The following is a 20,145-nucleotide window of genomic DNA, read 5'->3' as shown; positions in this document are numbered from 1 at the left end:
TTTTCCTGGACACAATGTTTCCATGGTCCTGCAAACGTTGGAAGGGATGCAATAATTAGGTTGTTTAGGCAAAATTGGTTTAATCTCGTTTCAGAGTTCTAACAGAAGAATTGTGTTATAGATGTGTAACATGATGGTAAATAAATGTGGGAAGGACAGTACCAATGAGTCATGTAGAATGAGCAGAAGGTCCATTTAATAGGATGCAATTGGACTTTATCGAGATGCCGGTTTGTAACAGGCTGAGGTATGTCACAGTGTGCATTTTCTCCCGATGGGTGAACACCTACCCAACGTGGAGAAATGACAGTCTCGCTGTACCTAAGCATCTCTTAACCCAATAACCGCAGCCGTTTTTTTCAAGGCATTGCGGCTGTTTTAAAGAACGGGCGGGGATGCGTCGGCCGTTGAACGTGCGCAGCACCAGCCAGGTAGTGCTCCGAACGTTCAACGGCCGACGGTATCACTTAATGGGTTAAGAGATCTAATACCAAGTTTTGGATTCCGGGTTTCTCTGGAGTCATAACGGGATCCCATTTTAATAATGATGGCCCTAGATTGCTGTGTGTGGCTCTTTTGGTGTAACAGAAATAACACTGTAGCTATCGTCCCAAGGCTTTGGGCATAGTGGAGCACGTAAACAGAACCTTGAAGTCACGATTGGTCAAAGTTTGTGCATCCACTTAATTGAAATGGCCAGATGCTTTACGATTGGTTTTGATGGGTCTTCGAAGCACCTTTGATGGGAAAACAGGTGCTCCTCACCTCATGAAATCCTCCTGGAGAGAGCGGTGAGACTGCATGTTGTACCTGCAAATGCTCTTGTAAACATTAGAGATGACATGATACGCGATTACAGCAAGGGATTAGCTGATGTCGGGTGTTCTAGTGCAAGCTGTCACTGCCAGTCCACATCAAGAGCAGTGTCACAACCTTAACCCTAGTGACTGGAGTTTGATTAAGAAACATGTGTGAAAAGCCTGCATGGAACCAAGGTGGAAAGGTCCCTACCAATTCATCCTAATCACAAAAGCTGCTGTCAAAGGTGCTGGGATACTTAATGGGGCGCATGCACACTCAAGTAGTAAGTTCACCATAAAATAGAAGTAGTGTTCTTTGAGCCAAGTACAAGATATCCTGTATCTGCACGTCCCGAAGGACCAGAGGGGACTGAAGACACACTGAATTGTACACCGCTGAATGCTCCTGAAGTCTCGCAATGCGCTGTGGAACTATACACTGAAGAAAAAAAGAAAACGAGAATTTAGGATAGAGCGTCTACTAAAGCAACACAAGAGCAATCAAACTATCCAGATGAAGAAATAAGGGTGAGAAAAGAAAGACCTCCATGGAGCTCTGAATGGGCAAATGGTAAGAGGCAACTGAGATCAAGTGTGTCTATTGTTGTACGCAAAACAGAAGAAGATCAATAGACCTCAAGGAGATCCAAGAGGGCCTACTCAAATGTATTCTGTACCTGAATGGAATTAGTATGTGGAGATTGTGTAGAATGCATTGGCAAAAAATCCAAATGGGCTGAGATCAGAGTTATTTGAACCTTCATCATATGCCACACTTAGAAACAACATTGATTAAACAAGATTTCAGAAACAAATGTTGCAATTACAGAACTCGACAAGCACTATTTAGTGAATACAAAAAGTGAAATAATTGAGTAAACACCTGAAGAATTGTGCTTCAACCGACAAAATAAGAGACTGAAATAACAGAAACTGACAACGAACGATACAATTAAATAAAAAGATTCAAGGTTCCCTGGAGCTAAGGCTGAGGTAGAAGAGCAGGAATAACCCCTTTAGAAGAAGATGAAGTAGGTCTAGGGATGTCTCATGAAGTTTTCTGAATATAAGCTCAAGAAATAACTTAAGGACAGCGGTGCGCGACACGAAGCCCAGAGCCATCCACTGTTCCAGCTCCGGAGACAAGGGGCTCCGAATTTGGATAGGCACAACCGGACCAACATGAGGTGCCAGCAAGCCTGATCCTCGCCGGGACTGCCAGCACTTGATGTGTCCAGGGGTACAGGGATTCTGAGGCAGGGGGGAAAGGACGAATGACACTGGAGAAATAAGAAACACTGGGAGGTGCATGCTATAAGAGGAACTGCAGATGTCAAGGTAATGATCCGTGCCTAACTACCCGCAGGCCGGCCTAACATACAGGATTGGCCGGGAAGACCCTCGAGCTGCTAGGGCGCAGGGGCTTGGAGCTGAGAACCCGGGGGTCCCGACATCAGAAGGGGAACGATGGCGGAGAAGGCGGAAGGCCCCACCCTACCCCCCTACGGACGGCACCTTGAGCAACACCGGTGAGGACATCTGGGCTGAGGAGGTCACAAATCGCGGGCGACTCATCGTGAAATCGCGTCCGACGCCAGTAGGGAGAAGGGCAAACTGCTCGCAGAGTGGTCGAATTGCGGCATCTCAGTACACCATGGGGAAAAAAGATGTGCAACCTAAAGGACCTAAACAGGGCCCAATGGACAACTTTGCCGCGCCGCTCCAAGTGGTAGGTGGCCTTCCGACAACCTCGGGCCCACGCTCCGACACCGAACTACTGATGGAGGCCATCCAGGCTTCACGCACTGATATCCAGGAGTCCAGGGCGGCACTAGAAGTCAAGACAGGCGAGGTGGGCTCGTAAGTGACGCTCCTGAGACAGGACTTTCGTAATTTGTCCGAAAGGGTCACCTCAGCGGAAACACGGATGGGTGAGGCAGAAGACTCAATCACAACCCTCCGAAAGGACATGGCGGAGCTGCAAGCCTCCCATCGCCAACTCCTCTGGAAGGTAGACAACGCCGAAAACAAAGCCCGACGCAACAACCTGCACTTTGTCGGCTTTAGAGAAGAAATTGAGAAGTCGGACATGGTATCCTTTCTACATACGTGGTTGCTGGAAACATTCCCAGCAGCTCCTTTCTCGCCATGCTTCATAATTGAGAGTTAATTCAACAACAACAAGGGACCCCAAAATTAGTCAGCAGGGACTTCGGGGATCATATTTTTTATCAAACAACATTGGTCCCCAACATTGAGAAATTTCAGCACAAAATAAAATATAGACAGAGTCAATCTATATTTTTAGAAAGGCATGTCCAGCCGGACAGTGGTCTTTCAGAGATTTTACTCAGAATTCATGTATTCAAATCACATAGAAATACCTTCCAACAATCAACCAGAGTGGACCACAAGCCTGTGTCCAGTACTAACAGAGCAGGTACAAAGGGTTGATATAGACAGCAAAGAAGGGCTTTGTAAGGCGAAAACAAGTTGCTCTATCAACAATACAATTGTACAGAGTATTACAACCGTGCACTTGACATCCAATAGTAATCACAATTCGGTTTCAGTGCATTTAAAGTCGACGGCGTTTCGGACCCCTAGTTAATCTCAGGGTCCATCATCAGGACAGATACAATGAAAAGCCTTAAAGTAATTAAGCCTCTAAATGCCGGAACGCCTCATGGTGTAGAGGCTTATTCCTCGGTTAGCGGAATTACACGCGTTCACCCCCAATCGGGTGGCGGGAGCCGCGGAAATAAGTGGAGTCCGTCGGCTGCCAGGAAACCGGGTTAGTCGGTCAATCAATCAATCAATCAGTGACACTTATAAAGCGCGCTACATACCCGTGGGGTATCAGGGCGCTGGGGGGGGGGGGAGCCGCTACTGCTCGAACAGCCAGGTCTTCAGCTTCTTCCTGAAGGAGAGGTGGTCTTGGGTCAGGCGCAGGTCGGTCGGGAGGGAGTTCCAGGTCTTGGCGGCCAGGTGGGAGAAGGACCTTCCTCCTGTAGTCGCTCTTCGGATGCGGGGGATGGCGGCGAGGGCGTGGTTGGCTGATCGGAGGTGGCGTTTGGGAGCGTAGAAGTTGACTCGGCTGTTGAGGTAGCTCGGGCCTTGGTCGTGTAGGGCTTTGTGTGCGTGGGTGAGGAGGCGGAAGGTGATTCTTTTGTTGACGGGGAGCCAGTGAAGGTCTCGCAGATGTCCGGAGATGTGGCTGGTTCGTGGGATGTCGAGGATGAGTCTGGCTGAGGCGTTCTGGATCCGCTGGAGTCTCTTCTGGAGCTTGGCGGTGGTCCCGGCGTAGAGGGCGTTGCCGTAGTCCAGTCGGCTGGTGACGAGGGCCTGGGTGACGGTCTTCCTGGTCTCGGTGGGGATCCACCAGAAGATCTTCCGTAGCATGCGTAGGATGTTGAAGCATGCCGAGGAGACGTTGTTGACTTGCCTGGTCATGGAGAGGGAGGAGTCCAGGATGAAGCCCAGGTTGCGTGCATGGTCTGTCGGTTTGGGTGCGGTGCCCAGGGCGGGAGGCCACCAGGAGTCGTCCCAGGCGGAGGGAGAGGAGCCCAGGATGAGGACCTCCGTCTTGTCCGAGTTCAGTTTCAGGCGGCTGGTCGTCATCCACTCGGCTACCTCTTTCATCCCTTCGTGCAGGTTGGCTCTGGCGGCGGCGGGGTCGTTGGTCAGGGAGAGGATCAGCTGGGTGTCGTCGGCGTAGGAGATTATGCTGAGGTTGTGTTTGCGTACGATGGCCGCGAGGGGGCTCATGTAGACGTTGAAGAGGGTGGGGCTCAGAGATGATCCTTGGGGGACGCCGCAGATGACTTCGGTGGCCTCTGACTTGTACGGTGGTAGGCGGACTCTCTGTGTTCTCCCGTCGAGGAAGGAGGTGATCCACTCCAGCGCCTTGTCCTGGATTCCGACGTTGCTGAGACGCCGTACTAGGGTGCGGTGGCAGACCGTGTCGAATGCCGCGGAGAGGTCTAGGAGGATGAGGGCCGCTGTTTCTCCATTGTCCATCAGGGATCGGATGTCGTCGGTGGCGGCGATGAGGGCGGTCTCGGTGCTGTGGTTGGCTCGGAAGCCGGACTGTGAGGGGTCGAGGGATCCGTTCGTCTCGAGGAAAGCGGCCATCTGCTTGTTGACGGTCTTCTCGATGACTTTGGCTGGAAACGGGAGGAGCGAGATGGGGCGGTAATTCTTGAGGTCGGTGGGGTCCGCTGTTGGTTTCTTGAGTAGGGCGCTGAGTTCGGCGTGTTTCCAGCTCTCGGGGAAGATGGTGGTGTCGAGGGATGTGTTGATGATGTCTCGCAGGTGGGGTGCGATGACAGCGTCGGCTTTGTTGAAGACGTGGTGAGGGCAGGGGTCGGTCGGTGATCCGGAGTGGATGGAGTTCATCGTGCGGATGGTGTCTTCGGTGCTGATCGGGGTCCAGGCGTGGAGGGTGGTGGTGGGGGGTGGTTGTTCGGTCATGGTGTGCGTTGGTTGGTTGTTGAAGCTGTTGTGTATGTCCGCGATCTTGTTGTGGAAGTATGAAGCCAGGGAGTTGCAGAGGTCTTGCGATGGGGTGATGTCGTTGTTTCCTGCGCTGGGGTTGGAAAGCTCTTTGACGATGTTGAAGAGTTCCTTGCAGTTGTGTGCGTTGTTGTCCAACCGGTCCTTGAATGCTGTTTTCTTGGCGGCGCGGATCAGCTGGTGGTGTTTCCGGGTGGCAAGTTTGAAGGAGGTCCTGTTGTCCGGTGTCGGTTCCCTTCTCCAGACTTTCTCGAGGGCTCGGCAGTTCTTCTTGGAGCTCTTGAGTTCGTCGGTGAACCATGGGGCTTTCTTGCTGCCGGGTCTGCTGGGCGGGGTCCTCAGTGGGGCGAGTTCGTCCGCGCAGTTGCTGATCCACTTCGTGAGGTTGTCGGCGGCCTGGCTGGGGTTCGCTGAGCTGGCAGGAGGGTGCTGGCTCAGGGAGGTGGCGAGCTGGTCTGCTGTGATCTTGTTCCAGCTTCTGCGGGCGGTCTGTTGCTGGTGGTGGTGGGTCGTTGTTTTCTTGAAGGTGAAGTGGACGCAGCTGTGGTCCGTCCATTGAAGCTCTGTGGTGTGGCTGAAGTTGATGTCCTTGCTGGATGAGAAGACAGCGTCGAGTGTGTGTCCGGCGAGGTGGGTGGGGGTGGACACCAGTTGCTTGAGTCCCAGGTTGGTGAGGTTGTCGAGCAGGGTGCTGGTGTTGCGGTCGTTGTTGTTCTCCAGGTGGAAGTTGAGGTCTCCCAGGAGGATGTAGTCAGCGGAGGGGAGGGCATGTGGGCTGACGAAGTCGGCGATGTCCTCGCTGAATTGTGTGCGTGGTCCAGGGGGTCGGTAGATCAGGGTGCCTCTGAGGGTGGTGTTCGGGTTGGTGTGGATCTGGAAATGCAGGTGTTCGGCGGTGGTCAGGGAGTCGTCGGTGCTGGTCGTGAGACGGATGGTGCTCCTGTGGATGATGGCGATGCCTCCTCCCATCTGGTTGGCGTTTCGGTCCCTCCGGACGATCTTGTAGCCCTCTGGGATGGCGATGGCGATGTCGGGAGCTGAAGAGGCGTTCATCCAGGTCTCCGTGAGGAAGGCAACGTCTGGAGCTGTGGTGTCGAGGAGGTTCCAGAGTTCGATGGCATGTCTGTGGACGGAGCGGGTGTTGAGCAGGATGCACTTGAGGTGGGTACTGCTGGTGTTCGGCTTGGTGGGTGCTGGTGCGAGGCAGGTCCGGATGCAGGTGAACTTGCAGGCGTGGCAGCTGAAGGGTCCGTGGGTACGTCGTGGAGAGGCTTGATGGCATTCTGGGAGTCGGCCGGTGTTGAGAGCGGTGAGGGTGGCGGCGGAGTACGTCAGGCGGGTCGGTCGGGGTCTTCGTGGGCCAGGGGTCCTGGCGCTGGTCGCGATCCGGTCGCGGACGGGCGTAGACGGGCTTACCTTTGGCGCGCCTTCGGCGCACAATCGGCGCGCCCGCTGCGCGTGACCGCTGCGCGTCCGCACGGTCGCCATTTAAGGCGAAGTGCGCGGGTGGGCGGAGCAGCTGGGAGGCGGGAGCGGGGAGGGAACAGAAGAGAAAAAGGGGCGGGGCCAATGTCGGTGGCGGGAAGCGAGAGCGGAGGGCAGCGAGGTAGGCGGCCAATCAGGAAGGAAACTGGACACGGCACAGGGGATACAAAGAAATTAACAGGCACAAATTACGGGCAAAACAAATAAAAACAGCAAAATACGCGAGCAGACGGCAGAAACAGACAAGCACAAATTTAGGGCAAAACAAATAAAAACAGCAAAATACGCGAGCAGACGGCAGAAACAGACAAGCACAAATTACGGGCAAAACAAATAAAAACAGCAAAATACGCGAGCAGACGGCAGAAACAGACAAGCACAAATTTAGGGCAAAACAAATAAAAACAGCAAAATACGCGAGCAGACGGCAGAAACAGACAAGCACAAATTACGGGCAAAACAAATAAAAACAGCAAAATACGCGAGCAGACGGCAGAAACAGACAAGCACAAATTTAGGGCAAAACAAATAAAAACAGCAAAATACAGACAAGCACAAATTTAGGGCAAAACAAATAAAAACAGCAAAATACGCGAGCAGACGGCAGAAACAGACAAGCACAAATTTAGGGTAAAACAAGGAAAAACAGCAAAATACGCGAGCAGACGGCAGAAACAGACAAGCACAAATTTAGGGCAAAACAACTGGGAAACCAGAGGGGAGCGACCACGGCGTCAGCGAGGCCGGCGGCGAGGCAGAAGGCAGGCAGAGGGGAACACACGCAGCAGCTGGTGGCCGTGCGGCGCGGGGGTGTCCCACAAGAGTTCCACTTCCTGGCGTGCTCAAAGCAGAATAGCTCAGCAAGCAATATAATAGCTTCTGGCTATCTAAAAATATAGATTGACTCGGTCTATAATTTATTTTGTGCTGAAATTTCTCATAATTGAGAGGGCGCACATGGCCCTCCTCGCAAAACCGCCAGCAGGAGCTAGACCGCGTCCAATTATTGCCCGCTTCCTAAACTTCGCTGACAGAGATTTAATACTAAAAGAAGCGAGGAAGATGGGAGAGATCCGGTTTGAAAACTCACACATCATGATATTCCCAGACTATAGTCAAGAGGTACAGAAGCAGAGAAGATCCTTTGATGCGGTGAAGGCAAAACTAAGAGACTTGAAAATCGCATACATGCTACTGTTCCCAGCGAAACTTAAGGTGATATACAATGACCAGACACTCTTCTTCACTCACCCAGAGGAAGCCTGGCAATGGCTGGAGGAGCGGCCGATTCTTAACAGTAGAGAGATTGCCAGACAAGATCTGCTGGATAGGTCCGTGAGGAGCGCGACCTATTGGGAAATTCCGAAGGCCCAGAGACTAAAATCCAGGAGATCCAGGAGGCAAAACCCAGCGACACCATACAGAGGTCGAGGTGCTGTGTCTCTACGAAGAGGGCGCTGCGCCCCACCAAATGGTACAGCCACATCAGGATCGAGATTTGCAGTACTGCACGCCACGGCTCGCTCAGGGCGAAGAGGACGAGGCCTTAGACAGTCTCACGTCGGGTGGGGAAGAGGAAGAAGAAGAGGGACAATCTGACCACCCATTGGTACAGGAGATCCGTGTGCTGGAACAGGACTTGTCAGGACAGCATAGTGCGCCTGAATCGGAGACTCAAGACTCCAAATCCTAATGGGCAAATGACTCAAGACACGAAGCGCACTACCCATCTCAGTACACGGTAATGTGGATGGACCTCCAAAATGTTGGTGGAATAGAAGAACTGGAGTAGCAGCCCAACGCAGGGAAGCACGCAAGTTGACACCCCCCTTTGTTTTGTTTCACACGTTTGTAGGGTGTTTGGGTGTGTGATAGGGTGGGTGTGGTGGGTGGGCGACAGGCCTACTCCTACGGAAAGTCATGTCCTGCTTTGGGACACATCTGGAAGGGGAGGGAGGTGGGGAGGGGGTGGGAAAAAAGGGATACAAAGTTTGATGGGGTAGGGACTCGGGTTGGGACAGTGAGGGACACAGAAGACACAGGTAAAGGGACAGTCACGTAACGCTATGCCTCTACATCACAGCCACATACAGGGATTTGGTCCTACATGGTCACAACGTTTTCCAATGGCAGACAACATACACACTTCGAGAGGGGAAGGCAGACGGTTGAGTATCCTAACGTGGAATGTTAATGGACTGGGCTCCAAGGTTAAGAGAGGTCTAGTGAATGCCTATATAAAAAGAAGTGACTCAGATATCATTTTCCTGCAGGAAACACACCTCAAAGGTACCCAGTGTGCCTTCATAGCCAGAGGCCCATACAGGGTACTAGTACATGAGGGATACACATCCGACTCCAGGGGAGTGGCAGTTCTAGTTAAAAAATCCCCACCCTTCACCATTACTCGCACGTGGATTGACCCACAAGGTACATACGCGGGAGTGCAAGGCACCTGGAACAGACGCACATATACCCTGATATCAATCTATGCACCACCCAAACTGCAGGCACGCACAAATACAGCGCTGGCAAACATCCTCTTAGATACGGCGGATACTGTACAAGTAGTAGGTGGGGACTTTAACGACGTCATGGACATAAACCTCAACAGATCTGGGGGCACAGGTGAAGGGGGGCGTAGGACTGTGCTGTGTAACCAGATGACTACCGTAGAGTTAACTGACGTCTGGAGATGGCTTCACCCGACACAATGCACATACTCATATTTTTCTGGGGCCCACAAGACACTCTTGCGCCTAGATTATATTTTTATGTCCCAACACTATCTGAAGGTAGGAGATATTGCAGAATACAGGGCCAGGGGAATATCTGACCACTCCCCATTATACGTGAAAGTGGGCCAAGACCGGAGTAGGGACTTGAAGTCCTGGCGCCTCGCGGCTTGGGATCTTCAAAACCTGGCAATCCTCAAAGGCGTGAGAATAGACATTAGACTGTATATCGCCGAGAATGAAGACTCGGTCGACTGGAAAGTCACTCTATGGGAGGCTTTGAAGCCGGTCCTACGTGACAGACTTCGTTCCAGACTAGGTGAGGAAAGGCGGAGACACCAAGCTGAGGTAGCGGCCCTGGAACAGGCTATTTTCAGTCTGGTAAACGAGAATTTAACCCATAAGACTAACGACACCCTGCGACGGTTACTAGATGCCCAGAGACAATATAGGGAACTGGTGAACAGTGAGGCCAGGACCCAAGCCTTGGCCACCCTCCATAGACTGTATGATGTGGGGGACAAGTCAGGAAAACTACTAGCATGGCTTAGCAAAAAAGAGCGGGCGGTGAGATGGATAGACACTATCGCTACTGCTGACGGAACGGTGGTCAACTCCGACTTAGAGATAGCAGAAGCTTTCGCGACCCATTATGAGGGCTTCTACGCAGCCCGAGACCTAGCTACCCCTGAAGTGGCCCTCCACTACCTGGAGGAGACGGCCCTGCCGTCCCTCCCCCCTGAGGCCATGGAGGCATTGGAAGCTGACATAACGTCTGAGGACATCACAAATGCTATTGCCAAGCTCCGGCCTGGCAAAACCTCAGGCCCGAATGGCTTCCCAGCAGAGTTGTTTAAACGCACGGCATACCTTCTGACCCGCCATCTTCGGGATCTCTTCACCGGTGCCTATGAAGATGGAGAGCTCCCTCCAGATCTTGCAATGGCCACGATAATACCGATCTATAAGGAGGGCAAACCGCGGGATAACTGCGCCTCTTACAGGCCGATCTCTCTGCTCAATACAGAAGTGAAACTGCTGGCAACCATCTTGGCTACCAGCCTGAGGACGGTCATCACAGACCTGGTGCACCTAGACCAGTCTGGCTTCTTGCCTGATAGGGCAACGAAATTGAATCTAAGGAGAGCCCATAATTGGCTCCAAGAGGTGAGGGGAAGAAGTGACCCACACTGGTTCCTCTCCCTAGATGCCGAAAAGGCTTTTGACGCAATCCATTGGCCCTTCCTGTTTGCAGTGCTCCAGAGGTTTGGATTTGGGCCAAAGTTTATTAGATGGGTCCGGTTGCTCTATACTGGCCCGGTGGCCAGGGTGAGGGTCAACGGGATGCTCTCTCGGGAGTTCCAGATCCAGAGAGGCACTAGGCAGGGCTGCCCCCTGTCCCCTCTTCTCTTCACGCTAGCCATTGAGGTGCTCGCGGCCAGAATCCGACATAATGAGGACATCCATGGCTTCACTAGTGGAGATACTGTACTAAACCCTGAAAAGGTCTCGCTCTATGAAGACGATGTTTTGCTTTACATTACTAAACCGGAGGACACGGTACCGGAGCTATTCAGAGAACTAGAATGCTACGGACGGATGGCAGGCCACAAAATTAACTGGCATTAATCTATACTTTATGACCCAGGGGGACGCAATCAATGGGGGAGACTACCGGAGGACCTGATGACAACAACGGAGGGCTTCCAATACCTGGGAGTGTATATAACGGCGGATGCGACCCTCTTGCTCCAGAGAAATCTGGAACGGATCATATCTAATGCAGTTGCAGATATGGACCGCTGGAGGCAGCTCCCGCTAACACTTCTGGGCAGGGCAGCTATGTATAAAATGATCATTCTACCGAAATTCCTATACGCCCTACAAAATGAGTACTACCCACTGCCAGTGGCAGTCTTCACCAGGATTCATGCGGATCCGAGATCCTTCCTTTGGCTGGGTAAACAGGCCAGGGTGGCCCTGTCCACACTTCAGAGACACCAATATAGCGGAGGGATCTCACTCCCGAACTTGGAGGCCTACTACTGGACGAAACATCTGACCCCAATCAATGACTGGCTCCATACACCGGCGGGCCACCCAACGTATGCACTAGAGAGGACTAAACTGGCGCCCAATAACATACTAAAATATCTGTACGGGAGCGTCGAAAGGGCCTCCCTCCTTCCAGCCACGTCTATAACGCTTAGGGCATGGACGAGAGCTACGGGTCGCATCGGGTGGGAGAGGAAGCCCACACGACAGACACCACTGTGGCACTGCCAATGGTTAACCGAGCTGCATAAGCTCCGCGGATTCAAGAGGTGGGATGACATTGGCATCTCCACCATAGGAGATGCAATAGCCAAGGGGGAGCTAAAATCGTTCCAAATCTTCCAGTCGAGTTTGGACTACACAACACACAATATTTTAAATATGCTCAATTAAGACACGCTTGGATAGCCCAACATATCTCGCTCACGGATCTCCCTGAATACGCGCCATTGGAAGGGAGGCTCCTACAAGAACAGGTGGTGGGAAAAGCGGTATCCCTGACGTATAAAACACTGACTAACCATATGCTGGGCAACTTGACCAAACTTAGGCACACTTGGGAGGCAGAGGTGGGGGAGATGGAGGACCTAGACTGGGAGATAGTCCTGATGCATCCCCGGGAGGTAGCAATTAAATCTAGATTACGACTCATTCAATTTAACTTTCTCCATAGGACATACTTTTACAGAGTGCGTCTGTGTAAGATGGGGAGGATAGAAGAACCACGTTGCCTTCTGTGCCTCCAAGAAGAGGGGGATTTTTTTCACACTGTGTGGTCCTGTAGTGTAATACAGAAATACTGGACCCAGATATTTGGGGAACTGGAGGAAGTCCTTGAGGCTTCAATCCCTCGGGACCCCAAGTTAGCATTACTTGGAATGACAAACGAGGTGGACCTGACTCGCCCATTACTCACTTTCCTAGTCCTTGCATTGGTGGTCGCCAAACGAGACATCGCAAAACGCTGGGGATCGCCGGAACCACCAGATCTGGAGGAGTGGAGATGAGGGTTAGACCTATATATGGCGGCGGAGAGGGTCACTGACAAGGCCAGGGGGTTGTCCGAAGAAATTCCGTAGAGTTTGGTCAAAATGGAGGCACTATCATGGGTTGGATGGGGGACATAGGAGACTTTCGATAGTAGGGAAGTGGGACGTAACTGTGGGACACAATACATCTGCCTTTAAGATCACGACTAACAATGCTGATCCTGTAGAGAGCCGTGTTCCACCCGCTCTGAGGGCCTCGACCGTTTGGGTCTACGGGAGGGAGGGGGGGAAAGGAGGGAGGGACGAGGGTGCGTGACTGATGTATTTCTAGTTTTAAATACCTGCGCACTTTGAAGGTTCCTGACTTGTATGTCTTCTACTGTCCATTGGGGGGAGGTTTGGGGAGGTGGGGAGGGGTGTTCTTTTTTTGTGTTTCTAAAAATCAAAAAAGCAGACACATGAATTGCCCGAAAAAGCCTACAGCCGGATCAGCTCTGGTAATCATACCGCACAAATTGTGCTCGCCGCCCAACCCCAGGGATGTGGGCTAAATGGCTGTGTATCTCTTTTTGACAGTGATCCACCCCGACTGTGAGGCACTACTGTACTTTCAGACTGTTTCATTTATTGGCTCCTTGTGCATCTGCAATAAAAATACTTAAAAAAAATAAATAAATAACTTAAGAAGTTTTGTATGTTTGGACAAGTAGAAGTCAATGCAGAATATCAATCTGTGAGCTGCTAGTATTCTACTTAGGGTCTGACTGTAGACAAACGTGTATTCCTACCAAAGTTAAGTGTAGATAGTAGTTTTTGTCACGCAAATAGTTAAAATAATAGCTATAATATATCTTTTTGTTGGATTGAATTTGCACCAGAAATAGAAACACTTAGGTCTAAACCTACACCTACAAAGACTTTGCACTCTATAGAGGAGATACAATTAAAGGCTTCATGTATATATTATTCAGGAGAACAGTTTTCAACTAATGTTTATTCTTCATTGGTTCAGGAATACATACAAGCTTTAAATGCTAAGGACTGTTTCTTTTGTGCACATCTACCTCCTTAAGTGGCAGAAAAGGTGATATACCACCATATTCCATTGTCCTATGGAATTACATGCAGCATTTTGCTTAGTTTAATTTACAGACAGGAACATATTGAATATTATTTTTTCAAAATTGTCACATGATTCTTTCTAAAAAAATTCCATTCAGAAACTAATTACTTATCATCCACAAGCAAATGAGATGGAAATTGACTGGTATTTCTTTAGATCACCCACAGTCAGACACTATTAAGGAATACAAAAAGAACTTAACCTGCTTAATGAGACCATTAGAAAAGACATTCCTTTTAACATTGCAGGGAAGATGGGCTAACATTTTCCACAGCAAATATAAAGAAGATGATGTTTAAGAAATGTTTGGAAGAAAGAAGAAAATGAATATAGAAAAAAATAGTTAATCCAAAACTACAATTAGATAGAAGACAAAAAGGAAAATTATGTGTCCACAAAAGGTGAAACCAGGTTTGGAAAAGACATATTGGGACTGGTAATTGTGAACAAACCTTTGAAGTTTTGGGAGGAATAGTTCAAATATTAACAGGGGAAGAGACAGTTATTCCTGGAGTTTTATTTGTTTGTGGACACAATGCTCATTTCCAGTTGCCATCTGATTGGGAAGGTGTACACTATTTAGCTTTACTATTTCCTAAGATGTATCATGTATATAGTATAGATGCTTTAAAAATAACACCACTACAGACACCCACGCAGTACAAATGAGGGGACGCAATTAGTGGGAGATACTTTTACAGCAACAATACCACCTGTAGGAGAAGTCTTAAATGCTGAGAAAATTAGAAAACTGTCAAGAGTAGTAAGTACAGGTAAAAACAGAATTAGTGGCTATTAGAGCAATGGCTTTGTAAGATCAATTCACTTTAGCTATCCAGTTAGCAGAGAAAGGCAGAATCTGCAAACTGCTGAAAGTTCGAAACTGTGGCTCATACATTCCAGACAAGAGTAGAAAGATAGAAGAATTTGCAAAGAACATTTATGATTTGAAACCTGAATTAGAACCCTTAGAAATGTCTAGTGTATTAGGGAGCTTAGGCAAAAGAGTATCAACCATTAGCAAATGGTTTACAACAGTAGGAGGACTTTTTAGAGTCATATTAAGGCCAATACTAATAATTGGCATTTGCTTGATAAATTTACATGCATAATGTAGAGGATTTAGAAACTATTTAGTGAACAAGAATAGAGAAAGGAAAAGAAAAATCTGAAAAGAAATAGAAATGGAGTAGAGAAGACTAGAGAGAATAAAAAGTTGAAGAAAGAAACAAAAACCTCAAAAATAAAAAAGAATGACAACTGAAAATTAGTGTACTCTAAAAGATTCATTAATGGAAACATTGTGATAGTTTATCAACCATCAGAGAGGGGAATTTGCGGCAGCAAATTATATTTGCCATTGAAAACACATACATTAATAATGTGCACAAGTTAGCAAATAATATATTAAAATAATACAAGCTAAAATGAAAACATTTGAAGTAGGTAGCCATACTTAAGTATTGTAGGCCGGCACAAAGATCAAGTGCTGGACCAAGTTAGCCTAGCTGCTTTTGCAATGTTAACTGGAAAAAACACACACATACTGCATTAACACAGAAAGGGCTGCGTGTCACATTAAATAGTTACATTTGTGTAAGATGTTTTTCTTCTCTTTGCTACAGATTTTTCAACTATAGAAGACTAATATTAGCTAGTGAATAGAAATTTGTTTTGTAGAAGTCAATTGATAGTGAGGTTCTCATGGGAGAAGATAATGGCAGAAGAATGATCTATTGAAAAAAGTCTGGGTCACCAGATAACAACACTAACCTTTCCTAGGAATAATGTCTGAAAGTGTATTATTCTCTGGTGAGATCATGGGGAGTGAGCAAGTTCCCAGGTGTCTTATGATATTCTATTGGTGGATTGAGAAGACAAAAGAAAATAATGTTGCAGCATAGAATTTGTGTAGGAAAGGGAGATTTTAAGAATTCCTTCCCGACTCACTGACTGGAGGCTCACCTTTTGAGTTTCTGCTGCCTTTCTACATGCAAGGCTGATTTCTTACATTATTCTTTGAATTGTCTGCTGTCATTTTGAGCTACTAATACATTCCAGCTATAATGCAAAAGTTTTATGCTCAAACATTGATCTTTCTCTAAACAGAACTTTTATGGGTTTCTAAACTAACACATTTTCTTCTCATAATCCATATACCTTTTAGACTGGGGTGTTTCCTTTATGAAACATTCTTGCTTTATTATTAATATGTTGACTGTAATCTTAGCACACATTCTATTTTATTTTACAATCAAATATCAATTGATGGATTATATTAATTTATATGGTTAAAACACAAAGATTAATGTCTAATAATTAAATAGGTGAAATTATAAAGGATTAGAAAATAAAACCTTTTCACTCACAATAGCTCTCTTCATTGATTTGAAAATATATTTTAACCATGTATTGCTTATGTAGATGATTACTCTTTATTTTTCTTTGTCGACCATCAAAGGTCCATACAACTAGTGGCAGGTTATTGATTGCACCTGAAGATTGAAATACAGAAATACCCAATCCATCACAGTGCAGAAGCCTGACAATGCAGCACCACTAAAGGGTGATACATGTGAGCACAGCTAGAAATATTTCACTACAAACTGCTAAATGAGACCAACATTTGCAATAGGTTGCCTCTTTCAGTAGTAAAAGAAAAATATCCAGACTTTCCATATAACAAGTTAAATAGCCAAAGACGCACAAACACAGTAATGAGCATAAACATCTCATAACATGCATATACAATTGCATGAATAAGTTCTTTGAACTTGCATTTATACAGTTCACTCTAATATTCTAAAAGATAGAAAAATACCTTTTAAGTTTTTCTCTGATTTCTGGATTTCGAATTTCATTATTCAAATCTTCTATTGTCTGCGCCGATGAAAGGTTACAGTACACTCTAAAGTCATGATATGGAGGAATGCCATGATCTCGAGCCCTTTGAATATTGATTGCTGCCAAATCCAAAGCAACGGTGTGTGACATAGAAAAGAGCCTTTCTGTCAATTCTGTATTGAGCACCTGTGATGGCATACGCATCTTAGCTGCAACACCAATTAATCCCCTGAGAAGTGGGTCGATGCCACCTTCATTTACAATCCGAAATGGAGAGAAGAAAGCCTTATGAAGAGGTAAATGGCCTTGAGGAATTGCTTCAAAATTTTCATCCAGCCGGTATAGTATAGGATTGATAAGTGTGTGTCCAAATCTAAATGCTGCAGTTGCGAACATATTTAATATTCCAGAATTTACACCAGGATCATAACCTTTGTATTCTCCCAGCATCTTCATGCCAATGTCTCCCAAGATCTTTGGCAGCCAATGGCTGTATGTTATGTGCTGCATTTGTGCACCTACTATTTTGCGTGCTTCGTGATAGATTACGTCACCATCCCAATGTGGATTAAGTTTCAATAACTCCGTAGCAATTCTGTTATGTTCTCTGAACCACAGTGTGTGCAAACAAGTCAGACCCAATTGCTCATTAGCACGATGATCTCCAGCTAAGAAGCAAGGAATGGGACTTTCATTTTCATCTCTCATACATTCTGTTGGTGGACCTGTAGCAAATGGGAGGAGTGGTTTTCCAGACCTCTGCACTATACCTTGTCTCAGAAGGCCCTTGTGACTGGCAGAGTCTCTGATCTCTTGTGCTGTATGATCTGAGCTTCCATAAACATTAGATGCATCAATGTATGAAGTTAACTGGTTAATCTGCTCTCGTGGATAAACTGAATTCATCAAAAGAGAGGTCATGCCACTTCCACAAACAGGGCTAGATCGCACGAAAAACATGCAACGTGCATTATTTCTAATCCGATGATCATTTGGAGGTACCACAACTGGAAAACATGGAGGATCATTGGTGCAGACTGAGCTACAATGCTGGCCATCTGAAAATCGCGCCTCACTTAATGCTACAACTGTAGAATCAAGATCATGATCAAGGAATTGGCCCCACTGCATCAACATGTGTGTAAATTGCTCATCAGGGGTAATTGTTTCTGTTCCTATCATAGTTGTTGAAACTAACCGTGGTAGAGGCAAAGGATATCCATTATAATGGCGGTCAGGGCTTATGCCTCTTGGCAAATTGAACCCGTTTTCATAAACCGATTTTAACAAACGTTCAAAGGCTGTCATGGAGGCACCCCACATTGGATGCTGCAAGTTGTTGCAGGTTCCATCATGAGTCCTGTACTTCTGATGAAAGCACATGTCAGAACAGTTATTGACACGTCTATGCGCTGTACAGCCTGAGAGGTTAGCAATGAGATTCAAGTATTGTGGAGACACCAGATCGTTGTAATGGTAACCTGAAACACAATTATGAAAAAATGTTAAAATGCATATTTGAAATTAGAATTAGCACATAATATTTAACAGGAACAGTATCTATACAGTGAAGAGAAAATATGGATAATGATAGTTGTATGAGGCAATGCGTAGCTGAGCTGAAACAAAGATAAATGCATCTCATGTCCCCAAGGCTACACACACATATACACAGGTAAGTATGTATATGTAGATAAGAAGCTGCAATGCTTATTCCACATTTATTCTACACAGAATATATTACATGGTTTGGTGCGTTGCAATATTCCAGGAGAACTGGTTCTCTACTTTCATTTCCTACAGGGCTATGGTTAGATAGTATTTACCCGTATTTAATCCACTTGCTCACATGTTTATGTATTATGCCAACAAATAGGTAATATTCATTATATATTACAAACAAGCAAAATCTTTAATTCCCTTTGTACACAACAAATTAAAACATGAAGATTTGCCCTTATGAGAAACCCCAAAGGAAAACACAAGTACAACGTGAGTGCACTATATATGGATGGACTTTTCAGGCTGGGGTGTTGCTGCTACAAACAGTAACACTAAAAATACAGATAACCTTTCTTCATTTACCAAAGTGGTGATGACCGTAATCAATTCTCAGTTTCACATCTTTAAAATGTCTTAAACTAAACGAATAGTTTCTTACCCGTCGGTGTAGTTTTGCAGCTTGATGATCTTTCTGGATTCACTATGCTGTGCATTATTCCGCGGTCTTGTGGTTGGGTCTGAATTCGTAGTCTTTTCTTTGTTTTTTTGGGGGGGCGGAGGGGGGGGGGGGGCTTGGGGGGTTGTTATTTTTTTTGTAGCCCCCACTCCTGAGCGCCATCTTCGGATTCTTTTTTCTCGTGTTCGTCTTGCTACCGAAGTTATGGCAATGTTCAACTAAAGTTTTTTCACCGCTTTAACCTTTAAGGCTTCTTTTCCAAGTATTGTCTTTGTTTCAACCACCTTATCTCTCCAGCCTCATCTTTCTGGCGGATGTGGATGGGTTCGCTAGTGAATCCATAAAGATAATCAAGCTGCAAAACTACACAGACAGGTAAGAAACTATTCGTTTTGCAGCGTGAATCTTCAAATTCACTATGCTGTGCATAGATTTTGCAGCGGTTTCTCATGCTTGTGGCGGCTGGGTGGAAGATGAGCGTTGGTTATTGAATATGTGTTGAAGAACCCTTTGTCCAACTTGTGCTTCCTTGTTCATCTGCATATCCACACAGTAGTGCTTCGTGAACGTGTGCACTGAAGCCCATGTTGCCGCCAGGCATATGTCCTGAATTGGTGTGTTAGCTAGGAAAGCTATTGTAGCTCCTTTCTGGTAGAGTGGACACGTGCCCCCTCTGTTAGTTTCTGCCCTGCCTGCTTGTGGCAGAACTGTATTGTTTGGACGATCCATCGCGCAATTGTTCCTTTAATTACTGGTTTTCCCATGCGACTGTTAGCGAAGGACTCAAAGAACTGCTTTGTTTTCCTGTGTTCCTTCGTTCTCTCAATGTTGTGCAGGACTGCCCTTCTGGCGTCCAGAGTGTGCAGTGCCCTTTCAGCTCTTGTTGCCGGTTTTTGGAAGAAACTCAGAATCTGTATAGTTCGATTCAAGTGGAACCTTGACACCACCTTTGGCATGACGTTTGGGTCCGTTCTCATCACCACCCTATCGCTGTGTATCTGTATGTAGGGTTCCTGTAGTGTTAGTGCCTGCAGTTCGCTCACTCTGCGCAGTGAAGGGATTGCTACCAGGAAAGCTGTTTACATGGTCAGCATTTCTAGGGAGGCCTTGTGAATCGGTTCGAAAGGTTCCTTCATAAGTTCCGTTAGGACTAGGTTAAGGTTCCATGCAGGTGGTGGCACCCTCTTTGGCGGTGCGATCCTCTTTGCTCCCTCCAGGAATCTCTTAACGACCTGTGATGTGAAGAAACTCTTGCACGTTTCTCCTCTCGTGTAAGCGACTATCGTGGCCAAGTGAACCCTCAGTGAGGATGAGCTCAGATTTTTGTCGCGCAGGTGCGTGAGGTACTTTAGCACTGTTGAGTCCTTTTTCATCTTATTGTGTAGCTTTTCCCTCCTGCACCACAGTGTAAATCTCTTCC

The 20,145-nt window shown here is 47.3% G+C and overlaps 1 protein-coding gene across 2 annotated transcripts in view; it reads right to left on the bottom strand.

Annotated features, from left to right (window-relative positions):
* PXDN (peroxidasin) overlaps nt 1-20,145 on the bottom strand; it is a 582,246-nt gene that overhangs the window by 75,328 nt on the left and 486,773 nt on the right. For both annotated transcript variants that reach the window (XM_086926391.1, XM_086926392.1), the window contains one exon: nt 16,524-18,027. In XM_086926391.1, the coding sequence (XP_086782517.1) occupies nt 16,524-18,027 (1,504 nt within the window). The remainder of the gene's footprint in view (nt 1-16,523; nt 18,028-20,145) is intronic.

The sequence above is a fragment of the Lissotriton vulgaris genome, chromosome 6, assembly GCF_964263255.1.
Source record: "Lissotriton vulgaris chromosome 6, aLisVul1.2, whole genome shotgun sequence".
Lineage (NCBI taxonomy): Eukaryota > Metazoa > Chordata > Amphibia > Caudata > Salamandridae > Lissotriton > Lissotriton vulgaris.
The sequence above is the reverse complement of the archived record's forward strand: the minus strand, read 5'-3'. Positions and strand labels throughout refer to the sequence as shown.